General features: G+C 49.9%; 1 protein-coding gene across 1 annotated transcript in view; it reads left to right on the top strand.

The window, feature by feature from the left end:
• LOC124291868 (coiled-coil domain-containing protein 171-like) overlaps positions 1 to 14,347 on the top strand; it is an 84,404-nt gene that overhangs the window by 44,163 nt on the left and 25,894 nt on the right. Inside the window, 3 exon segments of the mRNA XM_046728934.1 lie at positions 6,506 to 6,667; positions 8,228 to 8,266; positions 11,108 to 11,275. Coding sequence (XP_046584890.1) covers positions 6,506 to 6,667; positions 8,228 to 8,266; positions 11,108 to 11,275 — 369 coding nt within the window.

Here is a 14,347-nt window from a genome sequence, read left to right as displayed (position 1 = left end):
CGTCTAAATTCTTAGTCATCATAGCCATTCCTCCCTATATAAATGTTTATAGTTTGTGGATCAGTGCAAAGTTTGATGGATTTTAGGAGAACTTGACATTCTTTTTCAGAGAGATCGTCCTTGGGGTACATATTATGCATTTTCCGGCTGAAAAATGTCCTGTGACAGTTGTATCAATGTTTTTTGAATAAAAAGATTGTACAATAAATAAACTCTTTTATTTATTATACGGACCCTACCTCACGGAGTTACCTCCCTTAGCGCATGCGCACCAACTGGGTAGGCTCCTAGACCCGTATCATCATTCCTTCTGCTGTCACGGCCGTGAACAGACGTGTTTTGAGTAACCCATTCATGAGCCGTGACGGCGCTGTTAAAAGAGACTATGTCTGAGACACCACCTGTATGTATGGTCTTTATTTGTCTAAAACAAGAACAGTAAAGCTTTACAGTTGGTTGTTTCATAATTGTGACTTTGTATTAATACAAAATACGCCGAACTTTCCCGTGGTTACGCGACGTGTTGCTCTGCCATGGCGGAAGTTTAAGCGTGCCATGTGGTCGTAATATTGCGTATTAAAACCAACTATTACTTTTCGTGGTAACCTTCACGTAGTTTTTCAATGTTTTCTACGTGTTTATATGCTGCTGGTCAGCCGCTCACTAACACGTTTGGCGTGTTTGTTTCAGGCCTTTTCATGCTGTTCGGTCTGTGAGGGAGTATCCCCGGCCGACAGTCATACTTCTGTTGCGTGGCCTGTCTGGAGAAGACAGGCCATGAGGCTGACTCCTGCACTATTTGTCTGGCCTTTTCCCCGGCCCAGAAGAAGGCGGGCTGCCGACACCTTGTTCTATCGCTGAAATGCGCGGAGGCGGAGGGGACCTGGACGAGGTTCCCCGCTCTAAGTCCAAACGTGGTGTCAAAAGGGAAAAAATCCGCGGCCTTCCCCTCCTCCTGCCACTTCGAAAGTGGTTTTGACATGTCACTGATGGAGTCTATGTTTCAGCAGCAGATGGACTCGATGAAGTCCTTCGGTTAGCGGAGTCGGGTTGGAGGTCTCCGGCAGGAGTTCTCACCCACTCCGGACGGGGCGGAGAGTCCGGGGTGGGATCGCGGGCTCGCTCGATCCTCGCCTTGAGGCGCCTGTAGATCCGCTGCCTCTGGCTTCGATCCGGACGCCTCGGCTGCTCCGGGAGAGGGAGGTGCTCCCAGTCCCTCTCGAGCTCGCCGGCAGGGCCGTTGAGTATTCCTGGTATTCGGTCCTTGGCGCACACCGCCCCATGAGAGCCGGAGGCACCAGTTCTGCCTGGCCTGCCTCCAGCGCCTCGACCGGGGTCCACGCCACGCCCGGCTGGCTGGCGATGGAGCAGTCTGTCTGTTCTTCCCTTCCTGTGGTTCCTAGCGTTAGGCAGTCCACCGGGTCGGGTTAGGGTCCTCTTACGGAGGAGACCCAGCCTCTGCCTCGGGCTCGACGCCGCAGGCAATGGAGCTTGGGGAGGTCGAGGAGCATGACGGGCGGCTTCCGCTTTGCTTCGCCTGGGCGGGAGGTCCGGCAGAGAATTGCCGAGGGCCTACCCCAGGCCGCGGTGCCTGCTGGTTGCGTGGACTCGACTGAGTTCCGCTTTGCCTGGCGAGCAGGCGTTGCCCCTAGGCAACCCTCACAGATGCAGCTCCGCATTCTGCCATCGCTGGTCTCGGACGATGGTCGATCCCTCTTGTCTGGTGCCCGAGTAAGGTTTGACTTACCTGAACTCGTGCGGCGCTACCAGCTTGGGGAGGATTCCTGTTCGTTGTACCGATTGTTGACGAATGTGTTTTCACTTCCGCCGCCTCTGGGGAGGCTTTCGGCTTCCTCGAGCAGCTCCGCTGCTCGGCAAGGGCTTCTAACTCCACCTTTTGCCCTCGCTGGCGCTTATGCTCGCTGCATCGACCTTACTGAGGAGGTCTACCGGAACGATGCGATGCAGCAGGTGCGGTGGTGGTCCATGAGGCCTACCTCTCCTCGGTTCAGAGGTCGGCCCTGGAGGCGGAGGGCATGCTGGCGACGCGGTCGCCGCATGTCGTGGCTGCTCCGCCAGCTTTCGGAAGTGCAGGCTCACCTGTCGCGACTCTTTCGGCGGTCTGCTGCATCGACGGTGATGTGCGCAGTCATGGGGATGCGCCGGCTGTGGCTGTCGACGTCTAGGTACTCGGCAGCAACACAGCAGACCTTGCTGGCCCTCCCTTCCGCCTGGGGAGCGACCCTCTCTTCCAGGGGCCCAGCAGGTCATCACGGAGGCTGCCGCTGCAGCTACCTCCTTCAAGGACTCTAAGGCCTTGTTGGAGCACCCGCTGGTGTCTTTCGCCCCGCGCCCCGTGCCACCTTCCTCCGCCGGGTGCAGCCTACACCGAAGTCTGCCGGCTGGCTTCGGCCGCTTGGTAGGGGTAGGCGGAGGAACAGGTCCGCCAAGGGTAGGGGCAAGGAGCAGTCCTCGACCAGCTCCCAGCCTTTTCATGGGCGCTGGAGGTCTGCCCCACCTCCCGTTAACCCATCAGGCTGCCGCTCAAGCCGCGTGTGTCACGCCCAGTCAGCTCGGGCTACTCGGGTCTACACACGCCTCCTACCCCATATCCCAGTGGGAGGTCGCTCTTCTATTCCTGCCGGAATGGGAGAAGGCTACCAACAACGCTTGGGTGCTGGCCACGGTCAGCATAGGCCATCTCCCACTGTGGAAGCGAGGTCCGCCCGACTTCACCCGCATACGCCGCCGACTCCGTGCCGCCATGTCAAGCCAGGGCGGACATATTGCGCGACGAAGTTCAGGCTCTGCTGGACAAGTCCGCTAATCGAAGCGATACCACCGGAGAGGAACAGGCGGGATTTTATTCCACGTGACTTCCTCGTCCCAAGAAAGACGGCGGGTTCCGGTCCGATTCTCAACCTCAAGGGGTTGAATCGCGATGCTCGGTACCATCCTTCAAGATGGAGACACTGCCGCGGTGATCTCATCTGTTCAGCCCGGCGATTGGCTCACGCCAATCGACCTAAAGGATGCGTATCTGCATGTACCCATACATCCATCGTTCAAGCAGTACCTTCGGTTCTCTTACGACGGGATGTATTACCAATTCAGGGTGCTCCTTCGCATATCGACTGCCCCAAGGGTGTTCACCAAGCTCATGTTAGTCCCAGCTACCCTAGCTCGCTTCGCAAAGGAAGGCGTTGTTACCCTTACCTAGGACGACTGGTTGCTCGAGCACTAACACAGCCAGCGAAGTCAAGATGCTACTCACACAGTGATAGACATTCTAACTCGACTGGGGTGGATCATCAACCTCAAGAAATCCGACCTGGTACCCACCCAGGACTTGGTTTTTCTTGGAGCGCATTCCAAACGAACAAGGATCTCGCTTCCTTGTCGCCCGACCGGTCACCAGAGTTCGAGATGGTCTCTTCATTCTCTCCCAGCCCCAGGCACCAGCACGGACTTGGCTCCGTCTACTGGGCCATATGGCGCTTACGATCTCTGTAGTGTGGCGGGCGCTGTTGAGGATGCTTCCCATACAGCAAGCTTTGGCTGGGCTGTGGACTCACACGGAGGATCGGAGGAGCGCAGTCTCACAGTCCCCGAAAGTGGTTGACACCTCACCTTCAGTGGTGGACAAATGTCGGAATCTCACCAGGGGTTCCCTTGGAAATCCCGACGCCAGCTCTCACAGTTCAGACAGATGCGCCCTCACGGGCTGGGGCGTTCTGGGCAGTCTGTCGGCTTCGGACTCTGGTCGAAGCCGGCTCACCTTCACATCAACGTGTTGGAACTGAGAGCTGTGCGCGTTGGTATTCGAGCTTCAGAGAGCATGTCGCGGCCAGGTAGTCCGCCTTCAGTTAGACAACCAGACGGCCATGTCGTACATCCTGAAGCAGGGAGGCATCGGTGTCCCCAGCGCCTCCGGAAGCGTGCGGACTTTCTCCTCTGGAGCCACCAGTACGATTGTCAGGTACTCCCTGTTTATCTCCGGGCTGGAGAACGTGGCGAGCAGATGCGCCTCTCGCCGGATCCTGGCCCCGCACGAAGTGGATGCTCGACAGGCAGATATTCACAGTAATCTCCCAGTTGTACGGGTCGCTCGAGGTGGATCTGTTTGCGTCCCGCGGGACGCATCAGACACCCGTGTTCTGCTCGGATACCGACCCAGGGGCGTTGGCTGCCGACGCCTTCCTGCTGGATTGGGACGGGCAAAGTGCTCTGCGTTCCCGCCGTTACCACTCATTCCCCGTGTCCTTTCACAGCTGTCCACCCAGCCAGCTCGCTACTTGTGCTACTGGCACCGCTGGCCGCCACAGAGCTGGTTTCCGTAATTCTCAGGTTTCTGGCTCAGCCTCCTGTTCTATTACCTTTGCGATCGACATTCTCACTCAGAACGGAGCCCACCCAAATCCACGGATTCAGTGGGTGGCTTGGCCTCTGTCAGGTCTAACCTCGAGGCACGCTGAATTCCTGCAGCAGTTGCAGACACAATTCTGGCTTCGGTGCGGATTCGATACAAACGCTCAGTCACGAGGATAGGTGGTCCCGCTTATGCGCTGGTGTTCAGATAAGGGGATTGCAGATCCTTTTCTGGGCGGATTTAGTCCGAGTTTTGGAGTTTTTGCAAGCTCGCTTGGAAGAAGGCCTGGCGGCCGACCATTCGCCGCTACTCCACCGCTATTTCCACTTTTCACACCCCTGTCGATGGTGCTCTTCTGGGGCAGCACCTCTCGTCATAGCAGCCGCTGGCGCTGAACGATTCGACCTGCTCTCAGGCGTAACCAGTCCACCTTGGGATTTGTCGATCGTGCTCGATTGGCTGTCCGTCCCACTTTCTCACACCTATCGGCTATTTCCATTCAGTTGTTGACCTGGAAAGCTGTTTTTCTGGTGGCGGTAACATCTGGTGAAGGGTCGGGCGATTTACATGCTATGTCGTCCGACCGGGCGCTGACTGTGTTTCACACGGATCGCGGTCAGTATTCGGCCTCCCAGATGCTTATCAATCGAAGGTCGACCACGCTTTCCATGTGACAGCTCCTATCGAACTTCCTACTCTTACCCAGCCTTCCACATCGGGGACCACTCCTACTGAGCACTCACCCGTTGGATGTCCGTAGAAGACGCTCAAAGTCTATCTCCAAACGAACGCAGGGGATCGTCACGGGTACCCAGCTGTTCTGTTGTTACGGTGGCGGGAAGGCTGGTCTGCCAGCCGAGCAAGCAGACTTTGTCTCGCTGGCTAGTATCGCGGTATTTGTGCCGCTTATCAGGCTAAGGGCAAGCCTCCCCTGAGGGGTTGAAGGCTCACTCGGTCAGGGCAGTAGCCGCGATCAAAAGCTTTTGCATCGGCACTCCCCATTGAAGAGATCTGCTCGCCCGCTATTTGGAGCCGCCGAAAAGCACGCTTATATCGCCATTATCAGCTCGATACGCATTCTCGTAATCGTGCAAACTTTGGTCAGATTATTGTTCTCTCCAGTGGACAGTGTCCTGCCACCCTGACCGAAAGTGAGTCTTGGTTTATTGGTTTGTTTTGACGCTACTGTACAATAAGATTCCATTATTGACATGTCTGCTAATGTGAGCTCACTCAGAGAACCTGTACCCCTTCGATTCTCTCACGGAGTTACTGTATCGTTAGTGAGTGGTATTTTTGTTTTCCCCACGGTGCTCTCATGAAAGAAGCCACTTAGTGGGTCGGATTTCGTTGATATTCGCAGACTACGTGCAATGTCTCATTATGCTAGAGGTCGTCTTTGAGCACAAATCCTCCTGTCAGTTCCCCTCCCATAATGCCTCTCGAAGCTTAAACTGGGTCGAAAGGACAGGTGAGTGTTATGGCGTCTGTTCAATTTTTTTTTTCCATGATAATGATCGCTATATTTTGAGTGTGCTTGGACAGAATTCCCTCCTCCCTGGCCTCCGGTCTTTGGGAGTCTGTGTTTATGCATAATATGTACCCCAAGGACGATCTCTCTGAAAAGAATTAACCAAACCTGCAGAGGTTTTCAATTCTTTGAAGAGAGTCGCCCTTGGGGTAGGGCCTCCCACCTCCCCCCATAATTCTGTTCACTGATAAGAATTCAGCAGAAGGAATGATGATACGGGTCTAGGAGCCTACCCAGTTGGTGCGCATGCGTTAAGGGAGGTAACTCCGTGAGGTAGGGTCCGTATAATAAATAAAAGAGTTTATTTATTGTACAATCTTTTTATTCAAAAAACATTGATACAACTGTCACAGGACATTTTTCAGCCGGAAAATGCATAATATGTACCCCAAGGACGACTCTCTTCAAAGAATTGAAAACCTCTGCAGGTTTGGTTAAATTGCAGAGGAACAGTAAAAGTAATGCCCTTGACATTGATGCATAATGATACCAAGACTGGATATTCATTGTTCTCACCTTCTTGCTCTGTTCGCCTTACAGAGGAGAGGTTGGTTTTGTGGACTCCTGCATATGGGTGATGATACTTGCCATGTTTGTTTCAACAGGATGCCCAGAAGAACTACACCCGCACTGCGAAGGAGCTGAGTCGAGTGCGTGCTGAGGCTGGTGAGCTGGAGGGGATTTTGACAAGGACCAAACTAGACCTGCAGAGTACCAGCAGTCACCAGGACAAAGATCGGACACGGATACAAGGACTTTCAGAGGAGGTAGGTGCACACTAATGTGTACATACGACACTAGGAGGAGATAGGTACCCACTGATATACACAAGGGCTGTATGGGGGAGGTTGGTGCACACTGATGTACACACAACTCTAGGAGGAGGTAGGTTCACACTGATGTACACACAACTCTAGGAGGAGGTAGGTAACCACTGATGTACACAAGGGCTGTAGGAGGAGGTAGGTTCACACTGATGTACACACAACTCTAGGTGGAGGTAGGTACCCACTGATGTACACAAGGGCTGTAGGAGGAGGTAGGTTCACACTGATATACACACAACTCTAGGAGGAGGTAGGTACCCACTGATGTACACAACTCTAGGAGGAGGTAGGTACCCACTGATGTACACAAGGGCTGTAGGAGGACGTAGGTTCACACTGATATACACACAACTCTAGGAGGAGGTAGGTACCCACTGATGTACACAACTCTAGGAGGTAGGTACCCACTGATGTACACAAGGGCTGTAGGAGGAGGTAGGTACCCACTGATATACACACAACTCTAGGAGGAGGTAGGTACCCACTGATGTACACAAGGGCTGTAGGAGGAGGTAGGTTCACACTGATATACACATAACTCTAGGAGGAGGTAGGTTCACACTGATGTACACAAGGGCTGTAGGAGGAGGTAGGTTCACACTGATGTACACACAACTCTAGGAGGAGGTAGGTACCCACTGATGTACACAAGGGCTGTAGGAGGAGGTAGGTACCCACTGATATACACACAACTCTAGGAGGAGGTAGGTACCCACTGATGTACACAAGGGCTGTAGGAGGAGGTAGGTTCACACTGATATACACATAACTCTAGGAGGAGGTAGGTTCACACTGATGTACACAAGGGCTGTAGGAGGAGGTAGGTTCACACTGATGTACACACAACTCTAGGAGGAGGTAGGTACCCACTGATGTACACAAGGGCTGTAGGAGGAGGTAGGTTCACACTGATATACACACAACTCTAGGAGGAGGTAGGTACCCACTGATGTACACAAGGGCTGTAGGAGGAGGTAGGTACCCACTGATGTACACACAACTCTAGGAGGAGGTAGGTGCACACTAACGTAATAAAGAAGTAGTATTCTTCTTTGTTCGTAGTTTTACCTGTGACCTATCTTTACAGAATCTTGTGTCAGAGAACTGTTATAAATGAATGTGTAGTGATAGAAGTAGATTTGCTTGTAAGTGTTTTCCTGCTATATGTAATTTTCAGTTAAGTCCCAAGTTTGACTTTGTACTTACTGCTTCATTATAAATATACTCAAAGAAACGAATAAGGGAACACATGGAAGTGCATGTGTTCCATTATTCTTTTCCAGGTTTCTTCACAAGGTATGTATTGCACTGTGAGTGAAATTCTGGAAATAAATAAAGGAACACTTGTACTTTCATGTGTTCCTTATTCATTTCTATGAGTATAGAAACGAAATGAGTGAAAGTGTAATATGTATGTTTTGTATTGTGGAGAGTTTAAACATAGCATGTGTGTTCTTGTGTTACAGCTGTGATATTGTGAACATACTGTGTGTGTTTCAGATAATGAAGCTGGTTAAGCGACACCGGGCAGAGGACGAGGTATGTGAGGGGGAAGGGGAGTTCATGACCCTCCCCCCCTCCTGGACACCTCCCTTGCATCAGGTGGGAGGGGCAGGGAGAGGGGGAGTGGCGTGCAGTGATGGGGGTTGGTGCTAACACAGCATGGTTTTGTTTCATCTCAAGGCTCAGTTCTACAAAGCAACTAAAGGTCAATGACAAAAGAAGGATGGGAATTATGAGAGACATTGAGCTGCAGTTGCTCGTAGAACAGTGCCCATGTGTTGGTTACATGTCACATGAAGGGTACACTCACTATTAACACTGTCAGTTTACAAGCACAAGTAATGTCCGTGGGATACCAGCATTGTGAGAGAATTGGAACGACTGGCTTTTGTAAAGAACATGAAAGAAATAATAAGATATTTGAATCATTGCTTGCCTACTGTAAAGCAGCTGTGTGGTCCCTGACAACACAGTGTAGGTACTCATGAACATTACATGTTATATTCCGATCAGTCCTATCAATACAACATGTGGCATGTCTGGCGTACCAGCCCAAGGTGTGTTTGTTCATCCCTGTTTGCCTCTACACTAATCTGGGGTGGTGTGATAGATGTCACAGTGTTACCGCTCACAGGTTTCACCTCCTTGTGTTTGATGGTTGCTCACTTTACTCATTTTCATTTTAATATCTTATGCTTGAAGTATTTTTGATATTACTAATGTCCAGTAAAATATTTCTGATACCATTTTACAGACCACCGCCATATAGTTGAATATTGCTGGAACACTTCAAACTCTCTGTTACCTTGTTTTACCACAACCATGTTGTTGTTGCATTATAATTTTTTCCTTATCCTGACTCATGCTAAATGCTTGTCTCCTTCTTCTTAATGATAGTCATCTCAAGGTTCCCTTCCGGACTGAAAAATCATCACTCACCCATGAGTAGCCTGCCCTTTGGCACCCTTTTTGGTCACATGACCAGCCATGTTTGTCACTCTCCTTCTTTGCCCTTTGAGGACGGTTCTGAGAGCACCTGGGTCCCTATACACGGCACATATCCTTTCTCTTTGGACCTTTACATCTAAATTATAGCTGTATACGGTTTTAGGATTGTATACTACTAATATGGTTTGGAATTATGTCTAAATTATACATTGTTTGACATGCTTTTTCATCGTGTTTACATTTGATGAAAACTTGTATTCGTTGTAGGTACCTGCTGTCTACGGCTGACCCAAATTTATTATGTCCTGATTGCACTACTTTATGTTCTTCCAGCTCTGTAAACATTGTCAGAAATTAACCACTTTTGAATTAAATAATTACCTTTTTTCCATTCATGGACGTGCAAAGGACTGGGTTAGATGGTATTCACAAGTCATGTCTGGTAAATCGAGTGATTGCGCTGATAACCGTGTGTTAACTACTGCTGCTGATGTTCATAATTCCAGTGAATTACCCAACGTTTTACGAGGGCAGGTCGCTGTTCCACTGATGAACTCCGACTCGAATAAGAAGAGATCGTCGTCAACGGAGCTGTCCTCTTGGTAGACAAAAGAGGACTAGATCGTCTTCAACGCAGAAGAAGAAGGCTACAACCCCTAAGACTTTGTCTCTACACAGCTCTACGCAGAAGACGAGATCCTTCTCTGCCGAGATTGTACCTCCGGAAGAAGCAGACATGTATGTTGATTCCCCCATCCTGATACCTGAAGTCACAGTTGTCAGCAAGAAGAAGAAGCCTGCTTCTACAGCTACATCGGCAACTATATCAGCGCAGACATTGACAGAAGACATTCTATCAACGCAGACATCGGGGACCAGAGATAGCAGCAGCGTCAACTCTTCTCAAGTGCAGCGTACCTTAGAAGAGGCCTCATCGTTCTCAGAAGCATCATCAACCCTGCAGCAGTCTCAGCTTACATCGCAGAACTTCAACCCGGGGCTGTTTATGCAACAGTTTACAGACCAGATGATGTCGATGATGGAATGTCCGTGCAGGAGAAAGCTGCTACGAAGACCACTACAACGACTACAAGCCTGCGCAAAGGTTCAGCAACCTCTCCAATGCACTTGGAAGAAGAGGGAAGCCTGTGCAAAGGCTCACGCACCCGACGATCTTCCCCGTCTGAAGCTAGGAGCCTGGACAACGCTACCAATGTCAGCTCAGCCTTAGACGTCCCTGAAGGAGCCTCTATCTAAAATCCACATGAAAATGTTAGGAGAAGTATCGGAAGAAATCTGACAGGTTGTGGTTCCCCCCAAACTCATCAGATGGAATTTGGAAGAATAGAATCATCAGCAGTGCCGTAATAAGTTCCCATGGGGGGTAATACAGGACGTAAAACAGCAGCCAGTTAATCCAGGAAGTGGCCTGACCCACCACCATTTCCAACGGATTCTGCAAGCATTTAGCATGAGTCAGGATAAGGAAAAATATGTACTTTTCTGATTAAAATTGATATTTTATACTTATCCTGACTCATGAGGTCAGCCCTCCCAACCTCCCCTCTCAGGGCACTCTGGATTTCCCTGTAAATCCGGGTGTCGGGTGTACAATCGGAGAGAGTGACAAACATGGCTGGTCATGTGACCAAAAAGGGCGCCAAAGAGGCAAGGGAGACTACTCATGGGTGAGTGATGATTTTACGTCTGCTTTTTAGAAGGGAACTTCAAGGGATTTCAAGTGTTCCACTATCATTCGCAAGAAGAAGGAGACAAGCATTTAACATGAGTCAGGATAAGTATAAGATATCAATTCTAATCAGAAAATTACATTAACATAAAGCATTTTAATCTGTTTGGGCAGAACTGTGCCATATATGTCCTCCCATGTGTTGTCTGCATGTTGTACATGATGTTTTCTGTTTTCAGGAAAAGCTGGCATTCCTGCATGGTTTGTATCAGCGCCTGCTGGCTGGGCGCATCGTGGTGCCAGCGAGGGAGAAGGGCTTCAACCAGTTCTCATGGACGGAGCTGACAGAGGCTGTGTACCAACAGGTTGTTGCCATGATTAACTCTCTACAACAAGCTGATGAAAAGGTAATCTTGAAAGTCAGATGTTGAACTACTGTGTCACATTATTTGTCAGATATTCTTTCTGGGTTCCCTTCCTGAAAACAATCATAGAAGTATGGCTGCCATAATTCTATGTAAAAGTATGGGTACATATAAGCATTAAAATGTCCATATTAAAATCCTACGACAGTTGTAACAATATTTTAATAAAAAATATTTACGAAACAAAAAACTCGTTTTTGTCTTGGTAGACCACCCCTACAGGGCCCCCCAGGTCCCCCTACAGCCAAGAGCAGGTAACTCTTGCCGTCTACCTGGTACCTCAATTTTCATGCTGACCGCCGACTTCCTAAGGGAGTTGGAGAAAGTCACAGCAAATCCCTGGGTTCTGTTACACTCTGTGCCGAATTCCAGTCGTTGCTGGATGAGGCAACCATCCAGGTGTTCCTATGGGACAGGAAAGTGCGGGGCTTTACTCCACCTATTTCCTGGGTACCAAGAAGGATGGAGAGTTCAAACCTATACTAATCTTAAGGGCTGAACGACATGATAGAGGTTCCGTCTTTCAAGATGAAGACACTAAGATCAGTGATCTCATCTGTGGAGGCTCAATCGACCTCAAGCACATGTACCTTCATAGCCCGATGCTCCCCGCGTTCAGGAAATACCTCAGGTGTTTTCCTTTGACGGGAAGTGTTATCAGGTTTGTGTGCTCCCCTTTGGCATCACCAAGGGCGTTCACCAAACTCATGTTATTATAGGGGCGGTGGGGTAGCCTAATGGTTAAAGCGTTGGCTCGTCACGCCGAAGACCCGGGTTTGAATCCCCACATGGGCACAATGTGTGAAGCCCATTTCTGGTGTCCCCCGCCGTGATGTTGCTGGAATATTGCTAAAAGCGGCGTAAAACCAAACTCAGTCAGTCAGTCAGTCATGTTATTATAACGCAGGTCTCCAGGGCACAGGGCAAGTGTTGTCACTGTATCTAGACGACTGGCTACTCAGAGCGTTTGCCACGCAATCCTTTCCGCGATGAGTGTTCTCACCAAGCGGGATTGGATTATCAATCTCAAGAAATCAGAACTGTTGTCTACACAGACTGGTTTTCTGGGGAGAGAGATTCAGGACACGGCGTATCGTGGTATCCCCATCTCCAAACCGCCTTACGGGGTTCAGAAGGGTTGCTTTGCAATCTCTCTAGTTTCCCGTGGCCTCGACATGTACATGGCTCCAGTTGCTAGGCAACATGGCGACAGTAGTCATTATCTGGCGTGTGCATCCAAGGATGCGACCTTTACAGCAATCTAGATGAGAAGCCGGCTCCGCCGCTTCTTCCATCAGAGGCTACTCCACGGCTATTTCTGCTTTGCACACACCTCCGATGGTGTACTCTCGGGGCACCACCCCTATTGTGCAGCGCCAGAATCCGACCGGGCTGTCTGGCGGATTAGTCCCATCGGGACTTGTCAATCGCTCTTGATTGGATGCCCGGTCCTCTCTTTTGATTTGTCGGCTCTCTCCAGCTGTTAAGTTGGAAGGCAGCTTTCCTTGTGACGGTGTTGTCTGGCAGATGGGTCGGTGACATTCACGTAATGTCATCGGATCCTGAGCTGACCGTCTGTCACATGGATAGGGTCAGCATTAGGTTGCCAGACTCTTGTAGCCCTAGGTTCGCAGACTCCTTTCCCGTAACGGCGCCTATCGATCTCCGGCATTTACTCAGCCTCCTTTGTCACGTGATGCACGTCTTAGATGTCCGTATGACTCTCAAGGCTTATATCACAAGAACAAGGATAAAAACAACTGTTCTGCTATGGTTACACAATGCCATGTGGAAAGTGGTCAAATGTAACTCATGTTGGCTGGCATTTCGGCGAACAAGCAAACCATTTCAAGGTGTCTTGTTTGGGCTATATTCCCATGGTTTTAATGCTCCAGATGGCTTGTAAACTCTTTTCGGTTAGGGCAGTGACCACATCAGAGGTATACATGCAGCGGCACTGCCCATTGTAGAGATCTGCTCAGCGGCTGTTTAGGAGCCGCCGGAGCACGGGCATCCGTGACCTATTAGCTGGACAAACACTCACGCACGCATGCCTCGGGTTTGGCCAGACTGTTCTCCACACAGTGGGCGGAGTTGTAACTCTCTAGCCGCTTAAGCTATCAAGATTACATCATTCTGCACTTCCTGGTGTTGGGTTATGTCATTCCTCCTTTATTGGTTATGGTATTTGGTGGTGACATTTTCCCCACGCCCAAATTGGCTTTTACGGCGCTTGTACCTCGCTTCACTCGTAATTTCCATCCCTACACGCTTCGCTGGCTGGGTGTATGTTACTGGAATTGTTGTCAGTCCCTCATACTCATCCAAATTGTTGGTTGGGAGGTGGGGTTGATTGATACTTCTAAGCCAATCAGCTGCATGAGCTTGGCATTTCTACTCCTGCCCTAAACCACTTCCCAGCCTGATTGACATCGACGGTCAGGTGACTGGGTAAGTGTGTTTTGCTATCTCTGATCAGTGGTAGATTCCATTGGAGAATGGGTTTAGTTTTGTCAGACAGAATGCCACTCCCGACTCACTATCTATGGGAGTCTGTCTTATGCTTATATGTACCCCAAGGAGGACTTCTTCTGAAAAAGAATCAAACAAACCTTTAGAGGTGTCTGATTCTTTGAAGAAAGTCGTCCTTGCGGTACGGCCACCCGCCTCCCGACATTCTGTCTGATCATGTTCAGCATGAAAAGTGAGGTACGAGGTAGATGGCGAGAGTTACCTGCTCTTGGCTGTAGGGGGCCCTGTAGGGGTGGTCTCACAAGACAAAAACGTGCTTTTTGTTTTGTAAATATTTTTTATTAAACTATTGTTACAACTGTCGTAGGATTTTAAAATGGACATTTTAATGCTTATATGTACCCCAAAGAGGACTTTTATCAAAGAATCAGAAAACTCTACAGGTTTGTTCGAGTTTTCCTCATCTTAGCTGTGTTCACCTTGTGTCAGTGGGTCCAGAATCATATCATTGTAAGCTGTCATCCTAACGCTTTCATAAGGACATACTGATTGCTGTGTTACTAGATGGGGCAATGGTGAGAC

This window comes from Haliotis rubra, unplaced genomic scaffold (genome assembly GCF_003918875.1).
Source record: "Haliotis rubra isolate DU_JTF1 unplaced genomic scaffold, ASM391887v1 Scf50, whole genome shotgun sequence".
NCBI classification, from domain to species: Eukaryota; Metazoa; Mollusca; class Gastropoda; order Lepetellida; family Haliotidae; genus Haliotis; species Haliotis rubra.
This window is presented reverse-complemented; position numbering and strand designations above follow the sequence as displayed.